The sequence below is a fragment of the Eupeodes corollae genome, chromosome 2 (genome assembly GCF_945859685.1).
Source record: "Eupeodes corollae chromosome 2, idEupCoro1.1, whole genome shotgun sequence".
NCBI lineage: Eukaryota > Metazoa > Arthropoda > Insecta > Diptera > Syrphidae > Eupeodes > Eupeodes corollae.
Window position 1 is genome coordinate 47,692,531 of NC_079148.1, and position 25,520 is coordinate 47,718,050.

The 25,520-nt window shown below is 35.0% G+C and overlaps 2 protein-coding genes across 2 annotated transcripts; one reads left to right on the top strand and one right to left on the bottom strand.

The window, feature by feature from the left end:
• The first annotated feature begins 8,387 nt into the window (after nucleotides 1-8,387).
• LOC129946113 (uncharacterized) lies at nucleotides 8,388-14,183 on the top strand. Its single transcript, XM_056056154.1, has 2 exons — nucleotides 8,388-8,880; nucleotides 13,601-14,183. Exons 1-2 carry the CDS (start codon nucleotides 8,530-8,532, stop codon nucleotides 14,174-14,176), a joined length of 927 nt encoding a protein of 308 aa, XP_055912129.1. The 5' UTR covers nucleotides 8,388-8,529; the 3' UTR covers nucleotides 14,177-14,183.
• On the bottom strand, nucleotides 14,172-24,546 carry LOC129946112 (ribosomal RNA processing protein 1 homolog). Its single transcript, XM_056056153.1, has 6 exons — nucleotides 24,243-24,546; nucleotides 23,948-24,171; nucleotides 23,512-23,865; nucleotides 15,883-15,949; nucleotides 15,648-15,822; nucleotides 14,172-15,583 (listed from the first exon to the last, which is right to left on the bottom strand). Exons 1-6 carry the CDS (start codon nucleotides 24,448-24,450, stop codon nucleotides 14,602-14,604), a joined length of 2,010 nt encoding a protein of 669 aa, XP_055912128.1. The 5' UTR covers nucleotides 24,451-24,546; the 3' UTR covers nucleotides 14,172-14,601.
• Nucleotides 24,547-25,520: the final 974 nt, after the last annotated feature.

Below are 25,520 nucleotides of genomic sequence, written 5' to 3' on the forward strand. Positions count from 1 at the left end.
TTTTCTTTTTCTGCAAATTATGACGATTCACAATGGCATTTTAACAGATTTCACAATCACAAATTGAATTGAGAGTTTCCATGAGTAAATTCAGATTGATTTTTTAATGGAATTATTTTCGTTTGTCGTTGTATTTGTGAAACTTCGTGTACGTTTTAACGAAATTTACAAATGAATCAGATTTGTAACTTCTAGGCATGAGTCTTTAGTGCCTATACAAAAATTAGAATTATATTTGTTTTTTCATTTATATTATGTATTCATTGATTTATATTATATAAAAGAATGCTATATACTAGGTCTTAAATCTATTTATTTTGTCCCATGGAATGCAACAATAGGACAAATTCGTGTTTTGACCAATCTAGATCAAAAATAAATTGATGTATTTTTGCCATGCAAACCCCCATAATTTATCTATGTGGTTTTTTAATAAATTGTTTCATTTTTAGTAGCTGCTTTATTTGAGTAGAAGTCACTTTTGAAGCTTCTTTTGCCATTAACTGCTGTTTTCATATTTGCTTGAGCATATAGGTAACCATGTAGATTAGGATTAGGGTAGGCGCACACATGCAACTTTTTCGAAACCAAATAGTTCGATCGTTAGTTGCCCAGACATCGCGCACATAAACAACTCCAAAAGTAATAAACGAAATAAACCAATACACAGAAAACATTTAGTCACTATTTCTATCTCATATACACGAAACAAAATAGTTTCAAATTTGTCCTACTCTTTTGCTTATGAAAGAAAAGAGTAGATATATTGTTGGAATATAAAATATATTTTTTGTTTTTTGAAAGTCAATAAAATTTTCTAGGTATGGATTTTTACGAATTGGCACTGATACATATGTGCGTTTGAATTAAAAAGAAGGAACAAACCTGCAATCAAAAGGCAATATTGGGTTCACCCTAGACCTCTAGACTCTAGACCTATGATCCCACCCAAGAAAGTTCTTCAATTACTTTCGAATGAGCGACAGAAGTATTGATAAACTTCTGTTTTTGAAACGGCCTTTAATAACTTTCAAAAATAGCATGTGGAGGAAAGCAATATCTCCAGAAGAAAGACTGGCGGTTACACTGAGGTAAACAAATAAAGATTATGTTTTACTTAAAAAAATAATTTATTAATGCAATAAATTAACAAAAAATGTATTTCAGAATTTAGAAAAAAAATTAATGCTTACACGTTCAAGCTAACTAATTCGATTCGGAGTCCGAATCATTCCTTGAATACGAATGATATCGTTTGTGTGATTCTTTTTTTTTAAAGCTCTCTTTGTTTTGGCCCTTTCATTTTAAAACGCTCAAAAATTAAATTTTGACATAAAATTTTTCGCTGTCGTTGAGTTTTTTTAAATGATGGCAACAAGGAGAGTAAAAATGTTTTGTTTTCGTCTACATTTTCATCTTTTCTCTCCCTTAAAATCTCCAACAAATCCTCCTCATATGTCGTTTTCTTTTTTTTTGGATCCAGTCGCTTGGATCTGTGTGGTTATTTCGGGTGTATTCTATGCTTCTGTTAAGAATACCTCCAAATTTTCATCAAATTCTTCAATTTTACAATTGCTGACGGTTGGGTGGTCTTCCATCAAGGACAAAAAGAAAGATAATTGCTCGAAGTAAACATATTTGCGCCACTTAGTAGCTGCTTGTCCTGATATTACATTTTTTTTTGTTTACTGAGCTTTCGGCGAAAACATGTCTTCAAATTTTTCAATTTATTTTGAAGTTCTTTGAGTAAAAATATAAAAGAAAACATTGTATTTTTAAAAAAATTGACATTAATTCTTTTCTAATATTAACAATTTGTGTTTTTTTTTTAAAGCCAGATACTTTCTTATTTTCTTTGTATTTCCTTAATCAAAAATGTGATTTTCTATAGGTACCTTGCAACAGGAAACAGTTTAAGGTCTCTTCATTACAAATTTCTCATAGGTGAAACAACCCTACGAGAAATTTTTAAGGATACATGCGACAAAATATGGACATGCCTAAAAGAAAATTACATGCCGGAACAAACAGAAGATACTGGAAACAAGTTGCTGACAAATTTTTCACAAGTACAAATTTTCCCAATTGTGTAGAAGCAATTGACAGCAAACATAAAAGGGTCCAAAAGCCATCTAAATATGGATCGAATCAGAAGAAATATTTTTCATTGGTCCTTATGGCAATTACAGACGCGGATTACTCTTTTCCGTTCACATTGGATCCCAGGGGAGTGCAGGTGACTTCCCTGTTTTTCAGCGATCAAACTTTGAAACTGAATTTAACACTAGATCAATTTCTCCCAAATGACAAAGGAGGGAAATGCATGTCATTTGTGTTTGTAGCCGATGAAGCTTTTGCCTTATCAGATCATATACAGCGTCCATTTGGACGACGAAATTTGTCCACGGACAAAAGAATATATAATTATCGTCTTACTAGAGCCCGTAGAATCTTCCTTTGGAATCTTAAGTAATAAATGGAGGATACTACATTACATAGACCACTTGACGTGCATCTCATATTTTGCGATAATGCCTGTTGCATCCTTCACAATTTTGTTCGCAAAAAAATGGGATAAGGTATGAAGAAACTTTGTACGAGTGTTCGTTGACAAAACCTAATATAACAAATGTCCGTAGATCTTATGATGGTTCAACAGCAAGGAATAATTTTGTAAAATATTTTGATTCACCTCAAGGTTCAGTACCATGGCAATATGAAAAAATATAAATTTTATATAAAATCAAAATGATATGACCTAAAAAGAAATTATTTTTGTATTCTTGTATTTTTACTTAAAAATAAACGTAGCTCAAGCTCCTGTATGAAGTGTATTAACCATTAAAACCATTCTCCATATTAACATCAGTACTTATTATTGAAAATCTATGAAATTGTAAATGCAAATTAAACTAATAGTAAACTATATCGCAAAATCTACTTATAAATTTAAACACTCAATGGCAACACTTAAACTCTTATACTTCTTATTTTACTTTACTATGTATATATAAATACTTAACCATTCCTGAATTATACACTGAACTATAAACTCGTGTCTTTAATTTCTCTATACTTAAAAATATCCAACAAAGGTTATGGGCCATCATTTTCCCGCGCTTTGCTAATTTGCTAAAATTTTTTGTATTTCAATTGCTAATAAAATGTCGAATTCAATTTATCAAATCGAGAAATTGAGCGATCAAAATTATGATTCGTGGAAAATTTTAGTTAGAAGTGTGCTTATACACAACGATTTATGGAGCTATGTCTCTGGGGGTTCTGTGAAACCAGAAACAGAAAAAGTAGAGGAATCCACATTATGGACTACGAAAGACGAAAAAGCCCTTGCTACAATACTTTTGTGTGTGAAACCTTCGCAAATAAATTATATTAAAAATTGTAAGACGTCGGCAGAGGCTTGGAAGAGTTTGGAAAAAATCCACCAACCTACTGGACCGGCCAGGAAAGTCACACTTTTCAAGCAACTTTTGCAATTAAAAATGGAAGGTAATAATGTTCAACTACATATTAATTCTTTCTTTGATTTGGCAGAGAAAATCAAGGAACTAAACATCGAGCTACAAGATGAACTTTTGGCGATTATCTTACTGTCGAGTTTACCGAGCGCATACGAAAATTTCATCATAGCAATCGAGTCACGAGACAAGCTGCCATCGATCGAAATTTTGAAGGTCAAACTTCTTGAGGAAGGTCAACGTCGAGGAGATAATGAGCCAGCCGAGTATTCGTCAGAAAGAGCATTATATTTGCGTCATAAGCAAAAGAAAAATAAATATGCACACAAAAACTCTGCAAACCAACAGTATTCTCAAACGAATAGATCGTTGGACCAACCTTCCTTCAAAGGCAGGTGTTTTCGATGTAAGCGCAATGGCCACATGGCATCAAACTGTCACGAAAATAAAAAACACACATCTAGTGTTGCTTCAGCGTTTGCATTGTTAAATTCTATATGTACCAGTGAATTTGATAAAAACACATGGATTATAGACAGTGGGTCCACAAGTCACTTATGCTGTGACAGAAAAAAGTTTACTTTTTGTAACGATCACATAGAAAGAATAGAGCTAGCTGCTGGGCAGTTTATTAATTCAGCGGGAATCGGCGATATTGATCTATTCGCGAATAAAAAGATCACTTTAAAGAACGTCTTATTTGTACCCGATTTACAAATGAATTTTATTTCAGTAAGTAGAGCTACTAATGCTGGAAATAAAGTCGTCTTTTCAGATAAGCGTGCAGAAATTATTGATATGACATCCGTTGAGTTGCTGTGCGCAACCAAGGTCAATAACATTTATGTTTTTAAAGAAAAACAAATCAACGCACTTGCTTCTTGTTCAGATAGCCCTGAAAAGGCTGAGAGTACTATGTTTAACAAGAGAATTGGAGATGCTGCTGGTGCTGCTGGAAGCAGCGATACTGGAGATGTTGTTAGTGCGGGTGTTGAGAAGTGTTGTGATGCTGGAAGTGTTGTTGCTGTTGGTAGATGGGATAAAGTTTTCGCATTGTGGCATCAAAGGTATGGCCATATAAATGGGCAAAGCTTGCATAACCTGTTTAATAAAAACTTGGTTCGAGGTGTCAGTTCCCAAAAAATCAACAAAGCTGCTATAAAATGTGAGGTCTGTCTGAGGGGGAAAATGTCATCTTTACCGTTTGCATTATCAGAAAATAGGAGTGCGTCTGTGCTTTCAATTATCCACAGCGATATTTGTGGGCCGATGAGGAATGTATCAAATGGAGGCACAAAATACTTTCTGACTTTCATCGATGATCATTCCCGTATGATTTTTGTTTATTTTTTACGTCAGAAAAGTGAGACGCTTCAATTTTTTAAGGCGTTTAAGGTAATGGCAGAGACACAGACTGGTAATAAAATCAAAATTTTAAGAAGCGACAACGGGAGAGAATACGTTAATAAAGAGTTTGACAGTTTTTTAAAAGATAATGGTATAAAACATCAATTAACTTCTCCTTATACCCCACAGCAGAACGGGTGTGCTGAGAGAGCAAACAGAACTCTTTTAGAGATGGCGCGTTGTATGCTGATCGCAGCTGGTATGAAGCAAAGTTTTTGGGCTGAGGCGATAAACACATCTGTTTATCTCAGAAACAGATCACCAACGAAGTTATTGGAGCTTCAAACACCTTTCGAAGCTTGGTTTGGATTTAAACCAAACGTATCTCATTTGAGGATTTTCGGATGCAAGGCATTCATGCTGAATAAAAAACCAGGTAATTCCAAATTCAGCCCAAGAGGCTTTGAATGTATAATGGTTGGTTATTCTGAAGAGGCTAAAGCCTATAGATTATATGAACGTAAAACGGGTAAGATTCATATAAGTCGAGATGTTAAATTTATTGAGAACCCGTCTAAAATATGTCTTACAGACTCGGATTATGTTCTTATCGAGTCACCTAAAGAAGAAGAAGACGGTAAAAATAATTTCACACAAATCGATTCATTCAAAGTAGAAGGTGATGAAACCGAATTTGAAGATGCTCTCGGACAAGAGCTCGAAGACCTGTGTGAAATTGAAATACCCGTTGTTTTTGATTCTCCACAAAATGCTGTTGTTGCTGGTGTCCCACAAGATGTTGTTGCTGGTCAGTTTGTCGACGAGGATGTTGCTGTTTTTGAACGTGAGCCTAATCAAGAATATGAAATTTCTGATAATGACATTCCTGTTGGAGGTGATGATGAATTCGCGGACTGTGAGAATGATGAACTACAAATGTGTTCCAATGCCAGTACTAAAGAGGTATCTACTGAAAATGAAAACCAGGTTAGTCCTAGCATTTTAAGAAGTGGTAGAGTTAGAAAATTTGAAAATAAAACAAAGAAAAAGTCAAATTTAAGACGAAGGTCAAATTCTTTGAATTTTATGATGAATGTTGAGCAAAATTGTGAGAATGTACCAAAAACCGTACAGGAAGCCCTTCGTGGTAAAGACTCACAATTGTGGCAGAATGCTATGGATGCTGAATATAATTCATTGTTAGATAATAAAACCTGGGTTTTAGTAGATTTGCCAGCATCTCGTAGGGCCATAAAATCCAAATGGGTTTTTAATGTCAAAAAGGATAAAAGTGGCAAAATTGAGCGGTTCAAAGCTAGACTAGTAGCTAAGGGCTGTAGTCAAAAGTATGGCCAGGATTTTACTGAAACTTTCTCTCCAGTCAGCAGGTATTCCACAATAAGGCTGGTAATTGCCTTGGCCGTAGAGTTAAAATTGCTCGTACACCAAATTGACATAACCTCTGCATACCTCAACAGTGAGCTAGATCAAAATATATATATGGAACAACCTGAACATTTTGTGAGCAAAGAACATCCGCGAAAAGTATGTAAGCTTGTGAAAGCCTTGTACGGACTTAAGCAGTCCGGAAGACAGTGGAATCAAAAACTAAATAGTGTCCTGCTGAAAATTGGTTTCGTGAGATCTTCCTACGACAATTGTGTTTATACGTCATCTGGTCAAAATGGAATTATAAACATTCTGGTCGTTTATGTAGATGATATTATTCTCGCTTTTAAGGACAAAGAAGAGCTTAATAATATCAAGTCAAAACTTGCTAAGGAGTTTAAACTCGAAGACAAAGGACCCATCAACTATTTTCTGGGGATGGAGTTTGAAAGAGAAGGTGATAGAGGTCCGATTAAACTGGGTCAAACAAAATTAATTGGAGAGATCTTAGCCAATTTTAGAATGCAAGATTGTAAGCCAGTTAGTACACCGTTGGATCCGGGGTCGAAACTGGAGAAATGCACAAAATGTCCAAACTGTGCAAAGGTTGATACAAAAACTTATCAATCACTAATAGGCTCGTTAAACTTTATAAGTCTTACAACACGACCCGATATATCACATTCTGTGATTAAATTATCGCAGTTCAATACAAACCCTCATAAAGAGCATTTTACAGCTGCAAAGCATTTGCTCAGATATTTAAACAAAACAATAAATTTGAAACTTATTTTCAGAAAGTCTTCTACTGAGTTGGTTGGGTACGCTGATGCTGACTGGGGTGGAGATTCGAATGATAGACGATCTTTTACTGGGTTCGTGTTCATTCTTGCTGGGTGCGCGGTTTCATGGGAGTCAAGGAAACAGCCTACTGTGGCACTCAGCAGTACAGAAGCGGAATACATGGCGCTTTCTTCCGCATCTAAAGAACTTCTCTACTTGCGCAACCTTCTTGATGACATTGGTTTCGGATATGTCGCTACAAGCCCCATTGTGTTGTATGGAGACAATCTAAGCGCCCAACAACTGGTCCGAAATCCAGTTTACCATGCTAGAAGTAAACATATCGATATAAAAGTACATTTCGTAAGAGATATTTTCGAAAAAGGTTTAATTAATTTAAAGTATATATCAACAAATTATATGATTGCCGATATTTTAACAAAAAACTTAAGAAAAGTAAAACATTTGTATTTTGTTAACAAGCTAGGATTTTATATGCAACTTTAATTTGAGAAGGTGTATTGAAAATCTATGAAATTGTAAATGCAAATTAAACTAATAGTAAACTATATCGCAAAATCTACTTATAAATTTAAACACTCAATGGCAACACTTAAACTCTTATACTTCTTATTTTACTTTACTATGTATATATAAATACTTAACCATTCCTGAATTATACACTGAACTATAAACTCGTGTCTTTAATTTCTCTATACTTAAAAATATCCAACACTTATTCATTGAATAATAAAAAATGAATTACAAAAAGGGTAACAACCCAGCAGTCATGTCTTAAACTTCCGATATTTTCATTTGGTGCTCACCTTTTTCATTTATTTCCATTTCATTTTTATTTATTCCTTCCTTTTTCGCACTTCATTGATGCAAGGAAAAACACGAGCTGTGTAATACCGGACATACTAAAGATTTTACAAAGCTGCAATGATTTTCTAATTTTTACGGTTTACGGTTAGGTAAGGGTAGCAATAGAACATGTTTAAGATATTAAGGCAAGGAAACGACGCGAAGTCATACAAAAATATTTCTTTTCCGGTTTCAACCCTACATAAAATCTCTTTTTTCTTTTCTTTTGTTTTAATTAAAAGCACCTACCTCGAATTCAATGAAATTTTCTTAAAATGTATGAATAATTTGAAAATAAAATCTTAAAAAAATTAATGAGATTTAAAAAAAAAAGTAGTATGACAGCAGAGTACAAATTTGGTACTGTATACAAAATACTACTACTTAAAATCCAAATAAGCAGCCCTGAACCATTAATAGTTACTGTGATTTTCTATTTCTGTTCAACAATATTCACTGTGAATTAATACAACAAAAAAAACAAACACGCACACTTATTCTTTCCAAAGCGGCTGCGTCGCCATTCAATTCCAATCAACTGTCAAAAAGTTTTTCATATCTATTCAATCATTGTTTATTTTATTATTCAATAAAAACTTAAATTAATTATCAACAAAAAAAGAAAACCGTCCTCCTTTGAATACATTTCTGTTTTTTTTTTTAAATGTCTTCAATGTCGAAGTACAACGATGGACGATCCATCAGAGTTTTATCATTTCTGGAGGCTTATGAAAGACAAGAATGTCTTTGGGATACCTCATTGGATAGCTACAAGAATAAAGGAGATCGAGACCAAGCTTATATGGCAATAATTAAAGAACTTAATGTCCCATCACTAACGGTTCATGATATTAAATTGAAAGTCAAAGGCATACGAACAACATACACAAAAGAATTAAGAATTCTAAATGCTCATAAGAAAATGGGCAAACCATATAAACCGAAGTTGTTTTGGTTCAATAAGGCGAATTCGTTTTTAAAAAATGTATGCGTATCAAGACGTCCCAGAAACGAGGTGGGTGTATTTTTTTAAGTATTCTGTAAAAAATAATGGTTACCCATCAGCCACTTGTTACATGTTAATCAAGGTTGCATCTAGTAGGGAAGGATATGTTCCTTAGGTTGATTTTGTAGTTCAATTTTTTAGAGTTCCTTTAACGTGGTTGCATCGAAAAACTCTAAATTGGATCCCAAAATACACTCAGAAGACAGTTATGTTAATTTTGAAGGAAGCACTATGATTTCTCCAAGATATTAGAAGCTAAATACATTTGGATTCCACTTTAACTTCTTGAACTAGATTTCCACATATGTATATAAAGGGTCGTACTCAATACGTTCTTATTAATAACTTGATCACGTAGATGTGCCACATGGTAGTCATGTTGGACCTCTTTTTTTTCTTCCCATTTGTTAATGACTTTTCTCAAGTCTTTTGGAGTATAAAAATTGGGCATGATTGCATATTATAACAAGATCTAGAAAATTATCAATCTGGTGTTCGATTAACTCGTTACACCTTAATTTTACAAAATGTAGGTAAAAGCTTAACATTTTGTCAAAATCGTTCATAAATTAATTTCGCCTATAAAATAAACAGATATTTTCTTTTAACTCGGTGTAATTTTTGATGAAAAACTAAAACTAAACTTTTTAAATTCTTCGCATTTGTTAGATCGACAGTAGAGTAATACTATTTGGAAATCTATGCATGAAGTTCACTCTTATAAAATTGGGAAGAGTTTTAGTGAAAAGGCTTGACTAGTGCGTAGAAATAAGTTGAAAACTTACCTGTTATCATTAGAAGAAAATTCTCTGAAGTTATGTTAATTCGTGTAGTATTCTCAAATCATATTGACTGCTCTGATATTTTGGCCTTTATTAAATGCAAGCGAGGATGCTTAAAAACCGATAAATTTATTTAATCCGAGTACATTTATTTAAGAAAAATTTATTTAACAAAAAACGCCTTTTGTAGTTATGATACAAAAATTCAAATTCAAGTTTCCAGTTCGATAAAATATTTTATAATGAAATAAGAAAAGTTTTCATATGACTAAACATATTCAGAAGTAACTAAATCAAAAGACTGATCTGTCTAATTGTTTTAATTCTTGAGCTAATCTCGTATCCAACAGACTGCGTCTATGGCTAATACTGCTGCTCGATACTCAGCTTTAGCGGTGGAATTTGATACGGTATTTTGTTTTTGAGTTAGCCAAACTATAGGGCCTCCACGTAGTAGGATAACTCCACTAGTGGACTGTCCAGTTTCTGTATCTCCACCATAATCGGAGTCACTATACACAGACGGATTCGTATCTCCATTAAAACATATTCCAAATTTTGTTGTCTCTTTTATATATTGGAAGATACGTTTTACCATTGCCTAATGACTTCTCATTGTCTTATTGTTAAAGCGACTTACGTAATTGACTGCGAAACTTATATCTGGACGTAATATGGTAAAAGATTTCCTCTTGTTTATGTCTATTTTTCTTCCAAACCACAAATCATCTGGACTTTTATCTTAAACATGACTAGTACCAGTATGATTGATTGTAAAAACGACATAGTTTACGGCTTCACCCCATAAGTTTTCATTAAGGGCCTCGAGCATGAATGACTGTTCTCGAAGCTTCAACTATCGTTCTCATTTCTCTTTCTATACGTCCGTTTTGTTCTGGAGTATAAGCACTTGACTTGCTGTGAAAAACTCCCAGGCTTTTTAAAATTTGTGTCGTTTGGCGGTTCTTTATTTCAGTTCCATTGTCTGAACTTTTCTATCAAACTGATAGTATCAGGAAAGTTTTCAGCTTTCTCACTTTTATGTCTCAAAAAGTAAACAGTCCTAAAATGAGAGTAGTCATCCTTAAAAAGTAAAAAATATTTTGCTCCTCCTAAAGAGTGAATGTTCATCTCACATAAATCAACATGTATTAAATCAAGCTGTTTTTCTGAAATTTTTGGATTTAGAGGATACTCTATGTTGCTATCCATAAATGCATCCTGGGCAAACATATTCGTTCCAATCATCTTTAAACGTGATTCTATTTCTAATCAGTACATCTCGCACATGTATGACATTTTGATGTGCAAGCTTGTCATGCCATTTTCTTGAGGAGATGTTAACAAGACATATTTCAAACTCTCGGCGAAACTTCATTTTGTATAACTTTCCTTCTCTTTCTACCAAAGCTCCTACATTTCCACTTGAGTCTGTGAATATCGATTGATCTACATTTGCTGACTGTTTTTAATCCTTATCCAACACTGATCTGACTGAGAAGAGATTGAAAGGCATTTTTGGAGTATGTAATACGTCTTGTAACACAATTTTCTGCCAGATCTGACCGTCGAAAGCATCAAGTTCAATGTCACCTATACCGATGCCTTCTAGTTCGGTTGCATAGCCAATGACAATCATGGTCTGTTGTTGAAGGGTTATGTAGTTCTTGAACCATTCTCTATGTGAGCTCATGTGTTGAGTTGCAGCACAGTCTGGATACTAACAGTCTTCAGAATTTTTGTAGAAAGAGTCTATCGAGGATAAACTGACCGTTATAAGTGCACGTCTGTTACTGCCATTCTTGTTACGTTTATCATATCTGTCTTCATTATGACTAGATTCTACATTCGGACAGTCTTTCGCGAAATGTCCTTTGCATTTTCATTTGTTACAGCCATATGTATTTTTACAGTACTCAACATATTTTGCAGAGGGTTTTCCATGGCATTGAGAATTCATGTGGCCAGTCTTTCTACATTTGAAATATTCCGGAGGCTTGCTCTTCAGACTTCCAGAGGATGTATCTGACTTGTTTTTGTATTTCGATATAAACGCATTTTGAGATGTAGACTTTTGTGACTGACTTTCATTTAATCTATCTTCTTCTAGTCTTAGCCTATGAAATAAGTTTTCCAGACACTTTTCTGCTCCACTGACATTATCCCAGGCTGTTCGAAAGTAGTTTCGGTGGCAATATACCTAAAATTCTCTGCATAATCCAGGAGCCCTTCATTTCTTCACCTTCAGTTGCCAAACTGTCAGCTAACTGCTGAATTTGCATACAATTATCGATCACTGACTTATTTTCATTATATTTGTACCCAAAAAATTGTTGTAAGCCTTCAATGGTTACATCTGACTTCTTAGCATATAGTGTCCAATTTCAATAACATGCTGTAGGCAGATGTACATTTTGAAATTTTCATAGCAATTGAACTACTACAATTAAGACCAATAAGTGTTTGAGCTTCTAAATCTTTAGGATCCATGAAAAAACATTCTGACAGTCTTCTCCTTCTTCAGGTTTAACGGTTATACCAGTAGCAACATCAAAAATGTTCTTACCTTTCAAGGTTAAATTTAATTTAAACCTCCATGACTCGTAATCAACGTTTCCACTGGGATCTTCAGTTAAACATTCAAGTTGAGAGCATATACTTTCCATTTTTAATATTATATAATGTTAATTATTCCAGACAATTTAAAATTTTAATCTCAAACTTAAACCCAATACATGCATGGCAACATGCCTGGGCCCATAACCTGATGAATTTATTTAATCAGAGTACATTTATTTAAGAAAAATGTATTTAACAAAAAACGCCTTTTGTAGTTATGATACAAAAATTCAAATTCAAGTTTCCAGTTCGATAAAATATTTTATTATGAAAGAAGAAAAGTTTCCATATGACTAAAAATATTCAGAAGAAACTAATTTGTTTTTTTTTAGAACAAGTATTCAAAATTCAAAGTATAACAAATAAAATGATAAAATAATTTATGTCAACAGAAACCTACTGTTTTTTAATGATCCATTTCAGAAAACTAATTATGCTGCTAGTGAACCATTTTCCAGTGTTTAAGAGCAGCCAATGCCTTTCATGTTTAAATGCGATTGCAAAACAAATGGCTGACAATAGAGAACCTTACAGGATACCCTTTTTCGGAAAGGCACAGTTTAAATAGATCCAATTTATCAAAAATGGAGTGTAGCCTTTACTTTCAAAAGCTTTCAAAAATTCTAAGGTTACGCGTAGTAAGAGTCTCTTTTTGGTTTAAAAAGTACTTAAAACCTTTTTGGCCTCTACAAACTAAAACATTCTGTTAGCAAGTATTTTTTGAGGACTTTTGATAAACAAGGAAGTAAGCAGATTGGTCGATTACCATTAATACTTGCGATGTCTTTATGAAATTTGGGAATGGTTTGAGGTATGAAACCTATATTAAACATACTTTTGTAAATCGATATAAGCCTTTGGTGTGATAAATCAGGAAACTTTTTATCACAGTGGAGGATATTCTGTTCCGTCTTGTGTACGAGTAATTTTCGGTATTGAGTTATGCCGAATCCGAACGGAAGGTTTTTTATGACAAGAATTACTCTTGAAAGAGTGGTCTTCCTTTTTTTATGGCACCGACCTCTGGCATGACAGTCCTTCTCACTAACTATCCCGCGAAGGATACTAAAACGTTCCGTTACTGCTACCGATAAATGAAATATTCGTCGACAAGCGTCAAATACTGCCGCAAAAAAAAAACTTATATAAAAGCGAGTGTCTTTACAGTGAGCCTGATGAGCCAATAAATGACTCGTACTAGCTCTTTAATGTAAATAAGCCCTTGAATATCGTGTCTAGTTGAAAAGCCTTGTCTAAAACCTTTATTTCAAAGTTACAAAAAAAACACATTTTTACTTTTTTTAACCACATCTTTCTTCTAACTCTAGTTTTTGTGGCCAAAACATGAACCTGAAAACCAATCACCACAAGACTGCAAAGATTTTGATGTTGAATATGCCGATGAAGTTTACAGCGGTGAAGAAATGATTATCAGTAATGAACTAAACGATGACGAACAATTGCAAGACACTCAACATGATTACAAAACTCAGGATACACAAGACTATAAGAATTTCATTAGAACTGTAAAAGAACCCGATATGGGGAACTACGAACAAACTCCACCAGTCGATCAAAGTTATACCCACACTGAGTCGCCCGCTGCATGCACAGATTCTCCAAGATTAAATCAAAAGCTCGAACATACACCACAAAACACATTCGAAGCCTCGTCATCATTGTCGTCGTCGCCAGCAGCAGCAGCAGTAGCAGCATACAAAGACGATGAATTTGATTTATTCTGCCGCAGTGTAGCCAGTCAGTTGCGAGCCATCCCCGATTCGTATTCCCGATCAATGGCAAAGCTGAAAATTCAACAAATCCTCTTCGAAGCTGAAACAGGTCACTACAAGAACAGTCCTTGTATCACGATACCAATTGTTCAACAAATAAACAGCGTTTAAAAATTTATTTCTACAACTTTTTTGTATTTTCTTCTACTTATTTCCTAAGTATACATAATAAAGTTTTAAATATTTATCAACATTAAAATATTTAATGTTATATAGAAAATTTAAACAAAAATAATATACATTCATTACATTCAAATCCTAAAACAAAGTGCATCAAGTAGAAATGTCCCGTTTGGTGGTTTCTACAATATTTGTTTGTCATCGAAAAATATTAATGTCGATATCAGAATCCAAAGAAATTGATTCGCAGTACAGAGCTTTTTCTTTTCTCGCGATTTTTCTAAAAAGAAATGAAAGAGAGAAATGCGATGCGTTTCATTGCGGATCGATTTTTTTGAAAGCGGTAATCAACATAATTATGAATCTTAAGGTGTTAGAAAACTAAAATAACGCGAAAAACAACGATTAAGTTTATCTCAGAGTGTCTCATTGTGCAGTTTGAGGCCAATCTTTTTTTTGTAGAAGGGATTTATGGGACTTGGCATTGAGTTGGGTTTGAGCAGGCCTTTGGATGGCTTCTTTGTAGCATCGAAGGGTACGTTGGGTGAGCTTTTGATCTGTTTGATGTATTCGCTTGGATTTTGCATGGTGTTCTTTTGTAGCATAATTTTAACTCGCTTCTGGGGAGTGTATGGGGAAGAGACGGGTTTTCCCTTTTCTAACTTTGCGCTTTGAGCCATTAGTTTGGTTTTCTTTCCTAAAAGCATATTTTTCGGTGTTTTAGGTGAAGCTGTTTGATTTAAGTGTGCAAATGGATTCGGGACTATGTCAGCCAACTTTTTGTTGGCTTCTTTTAGTTGATTCTTCTTTGATGGAACAAAGTATTCAATTTCACCATCTGCCAATGGCTCATCCCATTCAGAGACTTTTAATTCTTCCTTTTTGTCCTCGGCGACGCGGACGGTTGGTGCAACTTTATTTGATTCGACTACACTTTGTTTGTTGGTAGGCTTCTCGTCTTTTTGAAGTTTTCTCTTTAGCTTCTTTTGATTAGTTTGTTTGGCTTTTGGAGTATCTGCCACTTCATCATCGGTTTTTTGTATTTTACTAGGTGATACATCATTATTTTCGACCTGCTCTTCAACCCATGACAAAGACGGCAGCGATTTTCGTTTCTTTCCGTTTGCACCATTTTGCTGCAAGGCTTTGGGTATTGAACGTTCAATTAATTTTTCATATGTATTCTCATCGGCCTCGCTAAAGTTCAGGGAAGCAAGAAGTTTCCTGCGCTTCTTCTTATTGAGTTGCTTAAGTTTTCTTGTTGTGGAGTAGATATCATTTTCTAAATTCTCCAAAGCTTCTACTTTGCTCATGATCAATGGTTTTTCACTCTTAAGGTTTGGTTTGAACATTTTCTGCACACCCAGAGGAAATTTACCAGATTCGTATGTTTGATATCTAAAAATGAAGAACCAATAATGCATGGTATTAGGTTTTAAGGAATGCAATAGTTAAGTCTTACTTTTCCAAAATATCTTTCAGCATCTTACGACTTCTTAGGGATGTTTCTTCTTTGTATATAAGAGACTCAATCTCTTTGATAATATATTTCCCATCAATAGGCAAAAGGGGTATAAAAGCATCAACATTGCCTGCTCTGGGATCAAGAACTGTTGGACCTTTGGGTTCATTATTTTCTAGAAAAAATATTTTTTAAATCATTATTTATTATTATTATTTTTTTTTATAAATAAAACCTTCTTCAGTATCTGATGGAGCTTCAACCTTTTCTAGGTCATCAATGGATTCTGTTGGAAATCCCATCTAAAACAATGAAAATTATTTATTAGAATTAAAGTTTTAATTATTAGTACAGTTTAAAAACAATCAGACATTTGTATGAGAATTTAGTCTCTCGATCAAAAGGCATTAATTAAAGACAAAAAATTAAAATTATATAATGAATGATAAGATAAGATATTGAAATCAGGCTGCGAATCTGTTGTAAAATCTGAAAAGGTCTATTACCGAAAAAGGAATTATACCCGCCGAGCGACAAAGGAGTTCTGACATAGTTGCACCAATCGTTGAGGCAATTTTTACCAGCTGTCTTTACCTGGTCCATGTTCCCTCGGCATGGAGAAATGTTAAAGTTGTTTTTATACCCAAAGCAGGCAAATGCTCCCAAGTCAATCCTAAAGATCTACGACCTATAAGTCTATCATCATTCCTTCTTAAGACCTTGGAAAGATTGATTGATATCCATTTAAAGGCAAGACTTCTGTCTTTGTCTCAACATGCGTACTGTAAAGGTTAATCGGTGGAAACAGCGTTACACACTTTTAGTACGCACCGTCGAATATTCCTCCATCACAAAGAGTTCACTATGGTTGCTTTCCTTGACATCGAAGGTGCCTTTAACAACGTGGACACATCTGCAATCACATCTGCACTAACATCTCTAAATGTAGGGAGTTCGCTTCGGGAGTTAATTCATTAAATGCTTACTAGCAGAATAATTAACTCAAAACTGGGAAACTCTTCTGGCAGACGATTCGTTAGTAGAGGGACTCCGCAAGGTGGTGTTCTATCCCCTCTCCTCTAGAACCTAGTGGTAAATGAAAACTAGTCTGGATACGGAGGGTTTCAGAGTGATAGCCTATGCGAATGATGTTGCTATAGCAGTTTCAGTAAAGCATCTTAACTTAAATGCCTTAGTCAGACTAATACTTTGGGCTGATCGGTGTGGACTGGGTGTTAACCCACACAGTCTTAAAAATCGGAGATATGTACGATATTTTCCACTCATTTAAAAATTCGCCTGTCTTCAGAGACTTATTAAAAATAAGCAACAAGGGTAACGCGAGAGACGTTGCACATTTTTTGATTATCTTGGGAGATATACAATCTGGACCAAGTCCTTTGTTTTCATCAATCCCATTTAACGCTTCAAGTACATCTGATATTTCTAACTGAATAATTCCTATATCAACTACATTAGATGGAGTAAATTCAGGAAGCTCGTTAGAAGACGTAACTGCGTAAACAGAATCAAAAAAATCGGCAAAAAGATTGCAGATAGTTTGCAAATCACTAGATATAGAACCCGAAAACTCCATACAATTTGGTAAACCACTAAATTTTCTTTTAGAGTTAATAAAATTCCAAAAGCTTTTGCTTTCCTTCCTAACTTTGGATTCAGCTGTTGAAACATATTTACCATACAAAAATTTATTTAACACCTCAAAAGACTTTTCGATTACAAGATAGTTCTGTCTGAAAACCAAATTATTTTTGTCTTTTTTGTATTGTTTATATGCTTTATTTTTTTTATTTTTGAGCTTAGAAAGTCTGTCATTATACCATGGTGGGTTGGAATTCTTTCTACTTATTTTTTTCGGAATAAAACTTTCAGATGCTTGTTTTAAATAAGTTTTAAAAGATACGAACGCTTGGGTCAGATCTTGGCTTTCTATTATGGACTCCCACGGTAATGCATTTAAAAATAAATTCATTGCATCGAAACTACCATGCTTATAATCAAAAAAATAGTCAATATCATTAGTGGTTTGAAAATAGGCTAAGAGCTTACAATCTATGACTAGGCTAATATGATGCTGAGAATTTTGAACCACCGGTGAAAGAGCTTTGTCAACGCTCACTTCTAGCTCATTATCAACAAATACTAAATCTAATATGCGATTCAATAAATTAGGAACATTATTTTTTTGCAATAAATTAAACTGGCTGTAAAAATCTATTACAGAACACTCAATTTCAGTTTTAACGTTGAAAGGAATTAAACATTTATCTTCAGCATCAAATTTCCAATTTACATCACCGATATTATAATCGCCCAAACAAATTATGTGATCAGATGGATTTAAGGAATTAAACAAATTACGACAATTTACAATGTGAATATTATATAAATCTAATGGGCTTCCAGGTGGAATGTAACTAGCGGTTATATATAAATATAAATTTTTTCTAAGATGTACTCTAACAATTAATTGATCAATATCGAAACAAGTGTTGTTATTGCTTGAGTATAATTCAATTTGATTCGAAATAAAATTAGTTTGAATGGCGATAATAATTCCACCGCCTCTATTAAGACCAGTTTTCGTTGAACAACGATCTTTCCTATATACAGCATATTGATTACAATTAAAAAGTTCTGTTGTATGATGGCTATCATTAAGCCAGGTTTCAATCAAAACTATTATATGATAATTACAAGTAGCAAAATATAAAAATAAATTATTTAATTTAGTTCTTACTCCACCAACATTTTGATAATAAATATTAAAATCACCAAAACTAAGTAATTCTTGATCAAAAACAGCTTCAGCAGCAACATCTACGGCGACATCCACGGCAGCATCGTCAGCAACAGAAACTACTCTTGACCGTAATTCATTGGCAACAATAACATCAGCCAGGAGATCATCTATAACATCAACGTTAACTTCATCGATAGTTATATCATTATCCACAGCATCAAAATTATTTATATCATCATCATCAGCATTCACATCATCAGAGACAACAACAAAGTCATCTAAAATATCAACATCACCAGCAACAATATCAGGAGCAACAACATCAGCAGCAACAACATCATCAGCAACAACATCATCAGCAACAACATCAGCAGCAACAACATCATCAGCAACAACAACATCAGCAATAACATCGGCAATAACACCAGCAAGAGCAATACCTAGGTCGTTTGAGTTCTTTCCGGTGGTGGATCGTTTTTTGGCTTGTAATTAAATGGGCGAATACGAATACCCTTAGGCCAGAGCTCAGAGTTGTATATCAAATGCACATATTCCAGAGGAGTACCAATTTTAAAATTGATAAATTTTAACTTTTTCATATCTTCATTCGACGCCATTAGCTTATAACATGGAAAAAGATAAGCATCGAGTTTAGTTTTAGATTGAATATAATCGGTGATATTTTCAGTTGATGTTTCCTTTCTGAAACTGGATAAATGAAACCACCTCATTTTGCTAAAAACATTTTTTTTTAAGATGTCCGCATCTATATTTGCACCTGACTTAAAACTGGGTCTGTTAGAAGAATATTGAATTCGAGCATTTTCAGTTTTAGAGTCGTCAACACAAGCAGAAGTCAAATCATGAGCATTAATATTAGCAACACCTTTGTTGTCGTCACCGTCGACGTCGGCATCGCCGTCGGCGGCTTTCACAGATTCATCAACATCAAAACAAACATTATTAGCATTTCTTTTACTAAGAGGATCCTCAATTTCAATTTCAAATGCAGTACCCAAACCCACATTCGTTGCTGTCATCTCACTCGCACCAACAGCATTATTCCGATTGACGGGAGAGGAAGTGGAACCTATGTCTAAGCTATTTCTTAAAAGAGAAATGGAATTAGAATGCACTCCCACGAGAGCAGCAGAGCATGCAGCAGCGTCGTCACCGTCATTTTTTTGCACAAAAACTTCTTCTTTTTGCACCTCTTCTTTGGGGATGGAAATTTTCGATGATGAGGCAGGCAGTGCGGAAGGTTGTTGTTTTTGTGGTTTTTTATTACTTGGAATTTTCGATGAAGTTTTTGGGGAGGGCGAGGGATTTATATTAGTTATTGAGAGTCGATTAGTTGCGGGAGAAGAGTGGAATTTGGTTTTTATTATTTTTTTATTAAGAGGCACAATAGCTTTTGTGAGCCGTTGGCCCTTCGTAGAATTACGCACTTCTCTACTGACATCTAATTGTTTTTGTTTTTTTTCTGTTTCTACCTTTTGTGTGGCAATAACTTTGTGAGAACTAGGTAATTTATGTTCGGAATCCGATTCATGTAAAAGAGCAACACAGTCAAACAGTTTATTTATTAAAGAAGGTAGAACTATGTTCGCACAATTTTCACATTTCCAGATTATGACCGAACTAGACTTTATGATTTTTATTTCAAAGTCACTTAGCAGAGAACATATGGCATGAAATGGGATACCGCATATACCGCACAAGACAGTATCACTGCTGTTTAGTAAATCGGTACACTTTCCGCACAGATTACTCATCGTAGGCAAAAAGTCTAATAAAGATTCAAACAAAAATATTCTTACGAGTACAAGACCAAGACTTTCCTGTCACACAGGTTAACACAAACAATATTTGTCAACCCTCCCTATATTAAAGTATCCATTTGAAATTCTCAAACGAGGCTAAATACTTGGGTCTTGTCTTAGGTTAGGTTGGTTATAAATGGGGTTTACAACCCAGAATCACGCATTAGCTAAACACATCGGAAATCAAACCGTTTTTAATGCACATGTGGTAGAATGGTGGACTGCTTTAGAAAATGGTATGAACGGAGATAAGTTTAATTAAGCCCAACGTTCAGCTTGCCTATTTTTAACCGCATCGCTTCGTACGACCCCATCTGTGGCACTGGACACGTTACCCTACCTTACACCTCTTGACATATTTAGCAAACAAATAGCTGCAAGCTCTGCTATTCGCCTTAAAGCTTCGTCGCAGTGGACTAACAACAACATTGGCCACTCCGTTATTCTTAGGTATTTAGAATCAATTCCAAAGCACACAGACTACATCATCCCCCAAGTACAATTCGACAGAAATTTCCAGATTTCTATACCTCCCAAATCTTTTTGGGAGGAAAGGACATTCTTGGAGGATGAGTCCATTTTTACACAGATGGGTCAAAGACAAAAGAAGGGGTTCGTGGAAGTGTATACTCTGAACGACTGAAATTGAGTCTCTCATTGCACCTTCCCAATCAATATAGCGTGTTTCAGGCGGAACTTTTGGTGATAAAAGAAGTCTTGTCCTGGCTTAAATATATCAACATCTGATACCCGTATTTTCTCAGATAGCCAGGCCGCTATCAAATGTCTGGACTCTGTCTCTACAAACTCTTTAACAGTCCATAACTGTCGATCATCTCAAATGGAGATGGCACAACAGTTTAATATTTAAATTTAATATTTGCTGGGTGCCGGGCCATAGAACAATTCCAGGTAACTGTAAGGCAGATGGACTCTCCAGGAACGGTAAAGTACAGCCCATCCTACCACGTTTGGAACGTACTGGCATACCAATCGCTACTTGTAAACTTCTGCTAATGCAAGACGCTGTGAGGAGGGCAGGCAATATGTGAAACAACATCACCACGTGTCAGGTCACAAAAAACATCTGGCCTACACTGGATTTAAAACGTGCTGGTGCTTGCTCTCTCTAAACAGAACACGCCACGCGACTATTTTTAATGAATTTTGCAGAAGCTGTATGGACGACGAAGAAGAGGAAACAATTCTTCATCTTCTCTGTACATGCCCTGCTCTGGCTCAAAAACGCAAGAATTACCTAGGAGAATTCTTCTTTAACGATCTAAAAGATCTATATCATATCAGCATAATCAGACTCTCACATTTCGTAAGGGACTCAAACTCGTATCACAATGGGCCATTAAACTGGCCTAAAAATGTCCGTTTCCATCTTGCACAGCCACTTTAACCTTACCTAACCATGCCACCCTTACCGAGAAACAGCTACACTTTTCAATTGTGGTACAACTTTAGCACTAGGAACTACACTACATTAAAGGGTTTCCCATGTTAAAACAGTCGTAGGTATCAGAGGGTATTAATATGGTTTAAAAAACCAGTCGAACAGATATGAAACTCGTCACGTCACGCCAGACGTCCTTTATTAAAAAGGTTAACGATGCAAGTATGTCGCTCATTGTAATTGCGGTATATTGTATCGGCCCCAAAGTCCTCTCTCGAGGGACCAAAGTGTTGCTATATAAGACCCTTATCATTCCCGTCCTGCTAAACGGTGCAGAAGCATGGACTATCATAAAAGCGGATGAAAGCACCTTGGGTCGCTTCGAGAGAAAAGTTCTTCGTGTGGACTACGGTCCCGTATGCATCAAAGGGGAGTGGAGGAGAAGATGGAGCTTCGTAGACTTAGCCTGAAGGGTAAAAGTCCAACGACTAAGATGACTGGGTCACGTAGAGCGCATGGAAACCAATGCTCTTCGAATCCACACCCACAGGACAGCGCAGTAGAGGAAGACCGCGGATCAAGTGGCGCGCACAAGTGGAAGGTGACCCCAACCAACTTGGAGCGCGAAACTGGAGACATCTAGCTAGGGGCCGAGCTAGATAGAGAAGTTTGTTGGGTCAGGCCCTAGTTCACACAGGAATGTAGCGCCACCTTAAATAAGTAAGTAAGTAAGTCTCGGCCCCAAGAAAGAGAGGGATAAAGGTATTGGTATTGTTTTTAAGTTGAGCACACCATAAATTAAGTAGCTTTCCACCGAAAAGCTGAGCAATCCTAAAAGTTGTGGATTTAATAACTTGCTAAAAAAAGCGGATCACTACGTCTTCCTAGGGAAACAGATGCAATTATTTATACGCCACTAGAGCAAATAGAAACTGCAAGTATAGATAATCGGACCTTAAAGTTTGCTGGGTTGCTAGAAATTTGTGGTCAAATATTGTCAGGGAAATAATAACGTACAAAGTATAAGTGCTTAAAGTTAAGCAGGTATAATCTTTCTTTTTATTAAACTTACGTAGATACTAAAGAGTAACAAAGTTCTTAGTTAATTTTTAATTAATTAATTTTTTAGAGCTCTCTTTTTACTATCCAAGAAACTAATTGAGGCACCAGCCCAAATATGAGAATAAAAGATTTGCCAGATCATAAGGAGCAAAAAATAACTTCTTTCATCGTCGGAGAAAACCTAAACACTTAGCAGCAGATCTCAAATATGTAATCACTCCACAAGAATTGGTTTGTAATGCACATACCTAAAACTGATTGCTGTTCAGTCTCCTCTGTGGTACCCATTGATAGTGGCATTGGTGGAAGGTTCCGTAAGCAGTGGGACAGAAGCAATTCATTCTTAATCCTCATTGGACAATGCTGTCAAGATCAGAATTAAATGAGCTGCCGTTGGTACAATTAAGTGGGTTAGAAGTTTCACACAAAAGATCATTTACAACGAATAAATAAAGAAGAGTGTCAGAGACAAAACGGAGCCCTGTGTAAACCAGCATTTATATATTTTGGGTTTCAGACTTGAATACATTGAAACAACTTGTACTAAAAGGTTCGAAAGAGAATTTGTAATCCAAGGAAGAAGAGATTTGTCAAAACCAAATGTACGCATTTGTGGTAAGAAAACTTGATGTCAAATTCTACTAAATGTCTTTGAAATATCGAGTACAATAATTTTACTTTCTTCAAATGAAATACATGATCACTGCCAGTCAGCGTTTCTATGGACTAGGTACATCAGCAGTATCAACAAAAGTCTATTCACCTCTTATGTAGATATCTATAATTTTAGTTTATCGATTTTTTTAAACTTACCTCCTTCCATGCATTGTATTTATCGCTATATTCACGTCCCAATTCACTCTGGTACAGCAGATGATGGAATATCCTATTACGGCAATGTCCAAGAATTTTAAAATCATGTTGTTGGGCCATAAATTTCACAAATGGCTTAACAAATTGACCGACAGTCTTTGAGGTGAGCTCACCCTCGGATACTTTGGCCAATTCATCGAAGAACACATCCATGAAATGCATTGTAATGCCAGTCGAAGTATTTTCCGCCAAAATTGTTTCAAAAATATTCGTATTGAATTCCTTAATTGCAGCCGATGACCAACTGTTCTTCTTTAGGAAAAGGAACATGTAGCGCATCATCCGACGAATCAACTAAACACAAAATGGAGAAAAAATATAAGAAGAAATATTAATGACACATATCATAAAATTAGTTAATTTCTTTGGGACAAACCATCAAAAACTTATCCATTCTCCACTGGTCCACTCCAAACCATTCTCTGCACATGGTTCTGAGAAAAGCCCCAAAAAATTGTACTCCTGCTTTGATGTCAGTAAAGCATTCAATAAGTTTGCCCAAATTTTCAGCCAACTCTTCCTGCACCAATGGTTTGTCTGACATCCACATCATGTAGTACAAGCCCTTCCATATGCGGAGGAAGTCTTCTTCGGTGAATGCTGCAACCAAACATAATATAATTATTTAATACTTTGATTTATTTAGAGTTATGGTGATATTAAAAACATACGAAAAGAACTGTTAGATCGAATTGTTAACCAACGACGAAGCTTTTTCAATTGTTTCGTTCTTTGGGATAAATCATTGCTGGCAAGAGCATTTATTATTTTCACTTCTTGTGCTATAACTAGAACTTCATTTGGTAACTTCTCATTGCTTTCGATATCATCGGTATTTTCATTGTCTTGTTTTTTTGGTTTTGGATTTTTGGAAATCATTTTTAATTAAATTAATTGAATACAAAATTTAATATGTTCACTGAAGAAAATCTTCGAAATCACGATCACACGTGGTTGAGTAACAAACAGGCGTAGGCTTGTTCAGGTTTTTGAAATATGCAACACACACAAAAAAACAGCTGTCAGTGTCAGTTTTGATAGTAGGTCTGTTTAGGAACATTTTCTTTCATATAATTAACCAGTTTATATTTCTAAGGCCAGCCTTACACGATAGAGATAAGTGTGTTATAAGTGTGTTATTTTGGTAATGTCGTTTTCAATGAAACTACAAAAGCAGGTTAAGTGTCAAAACACAAACTAAAAAGTTGCTCAAATGGGCGACCAAATGGTTTCTGCATGTGCGCGGACTCTCGTATAAGTCTATAGTGCTCAGATTAGAAACCAAACAGTTTCGAAACTAAAAGTTGCATGTGCGCGCCTAGCCTAATCCAACTCCCTTTTTTCTTTTGCTTGAAAATTTGTAAGGCATCCTCAAGACACAAAGGTTTTACACATCTATCACAACAAATGAAAGAGAAGTGTCAAAAACACGCAACCGAAAAACATCCGAGTGTAATAATGCGAGATTGATGGGATGAGTGTTCAAAAGAAAATATGCGAAACACGCAGCATACAGAAAGTATGAGTCTAATAACATACTAAAGATCAATATGAAGCCGAGCCAATCTAAAATCAAAAATCGTGTGTAAGGAAACTGAGGTTGGTCTCTGTCGATCCATATGGATTATCAGAAAATCAAAAATCAAAGAGCCCAAGAAAACGAGCTTTGTATAAGGAATTAACGAGCCAATTTGTTTTGTCTATTAATACAGTCTTGTATTTATCTCTGATCCACTTCCACTTAACTACATAAATTCTAGTTAAAAAACCTTAATGTCTCTTTTTCTCTATTTATTTTTTCTTCTGGGAACAAATTGCTACAAAATTTTGTTTTGATTTTAGAAAAACTCTTTTTTAATGTTGATTATTATTCAGTTTTCTTGAAAGTGTCAAACTTAAGATCTCAGAGATTTCCGTATTTTCAAAAATATACACAAAGTTTCTCTTTT

Excerpts from the sequence above, each read along its gene's own strand:
- LOC129946113 (XM_056056154.1), top strand. The coding sequence starts at position 8,530 with ATGTCTTCAATGTCGAAGTACAACGATGGACGATCCATCAGAGTTTTA. Across the intron at positions 8,881-13,600 it reads CAAGACGTCCCAGAAACGAG|TTTTTGTGGCCAAAACATGA; the intron begins GTGGGTGTATTT and ends TTCTAACTCTAG.
- LOC129946112 (XM_056056153.1), bottom strand. The coding sequence starts at position 24,450 with ATGATTTCCAAAAATCCAAAACCAAAAAAACAAGACAATGAAAATACC. Across the intron at positions 15,950-23,511 it reads AATACAATGCATGGAAGGAG|ATGGGATTTCCAACAGAATC; the intron begins GTAAGTTTAAAA and ends TCATTGTTTTAG. Across the intron at positions 15,584-15,647 it reads CTGAAAGATATTTTGGAAAA|ATATCAAACATACGAATCTG; the intron begins GTAAGACTTAAC and ends CTTCATTTTTAG.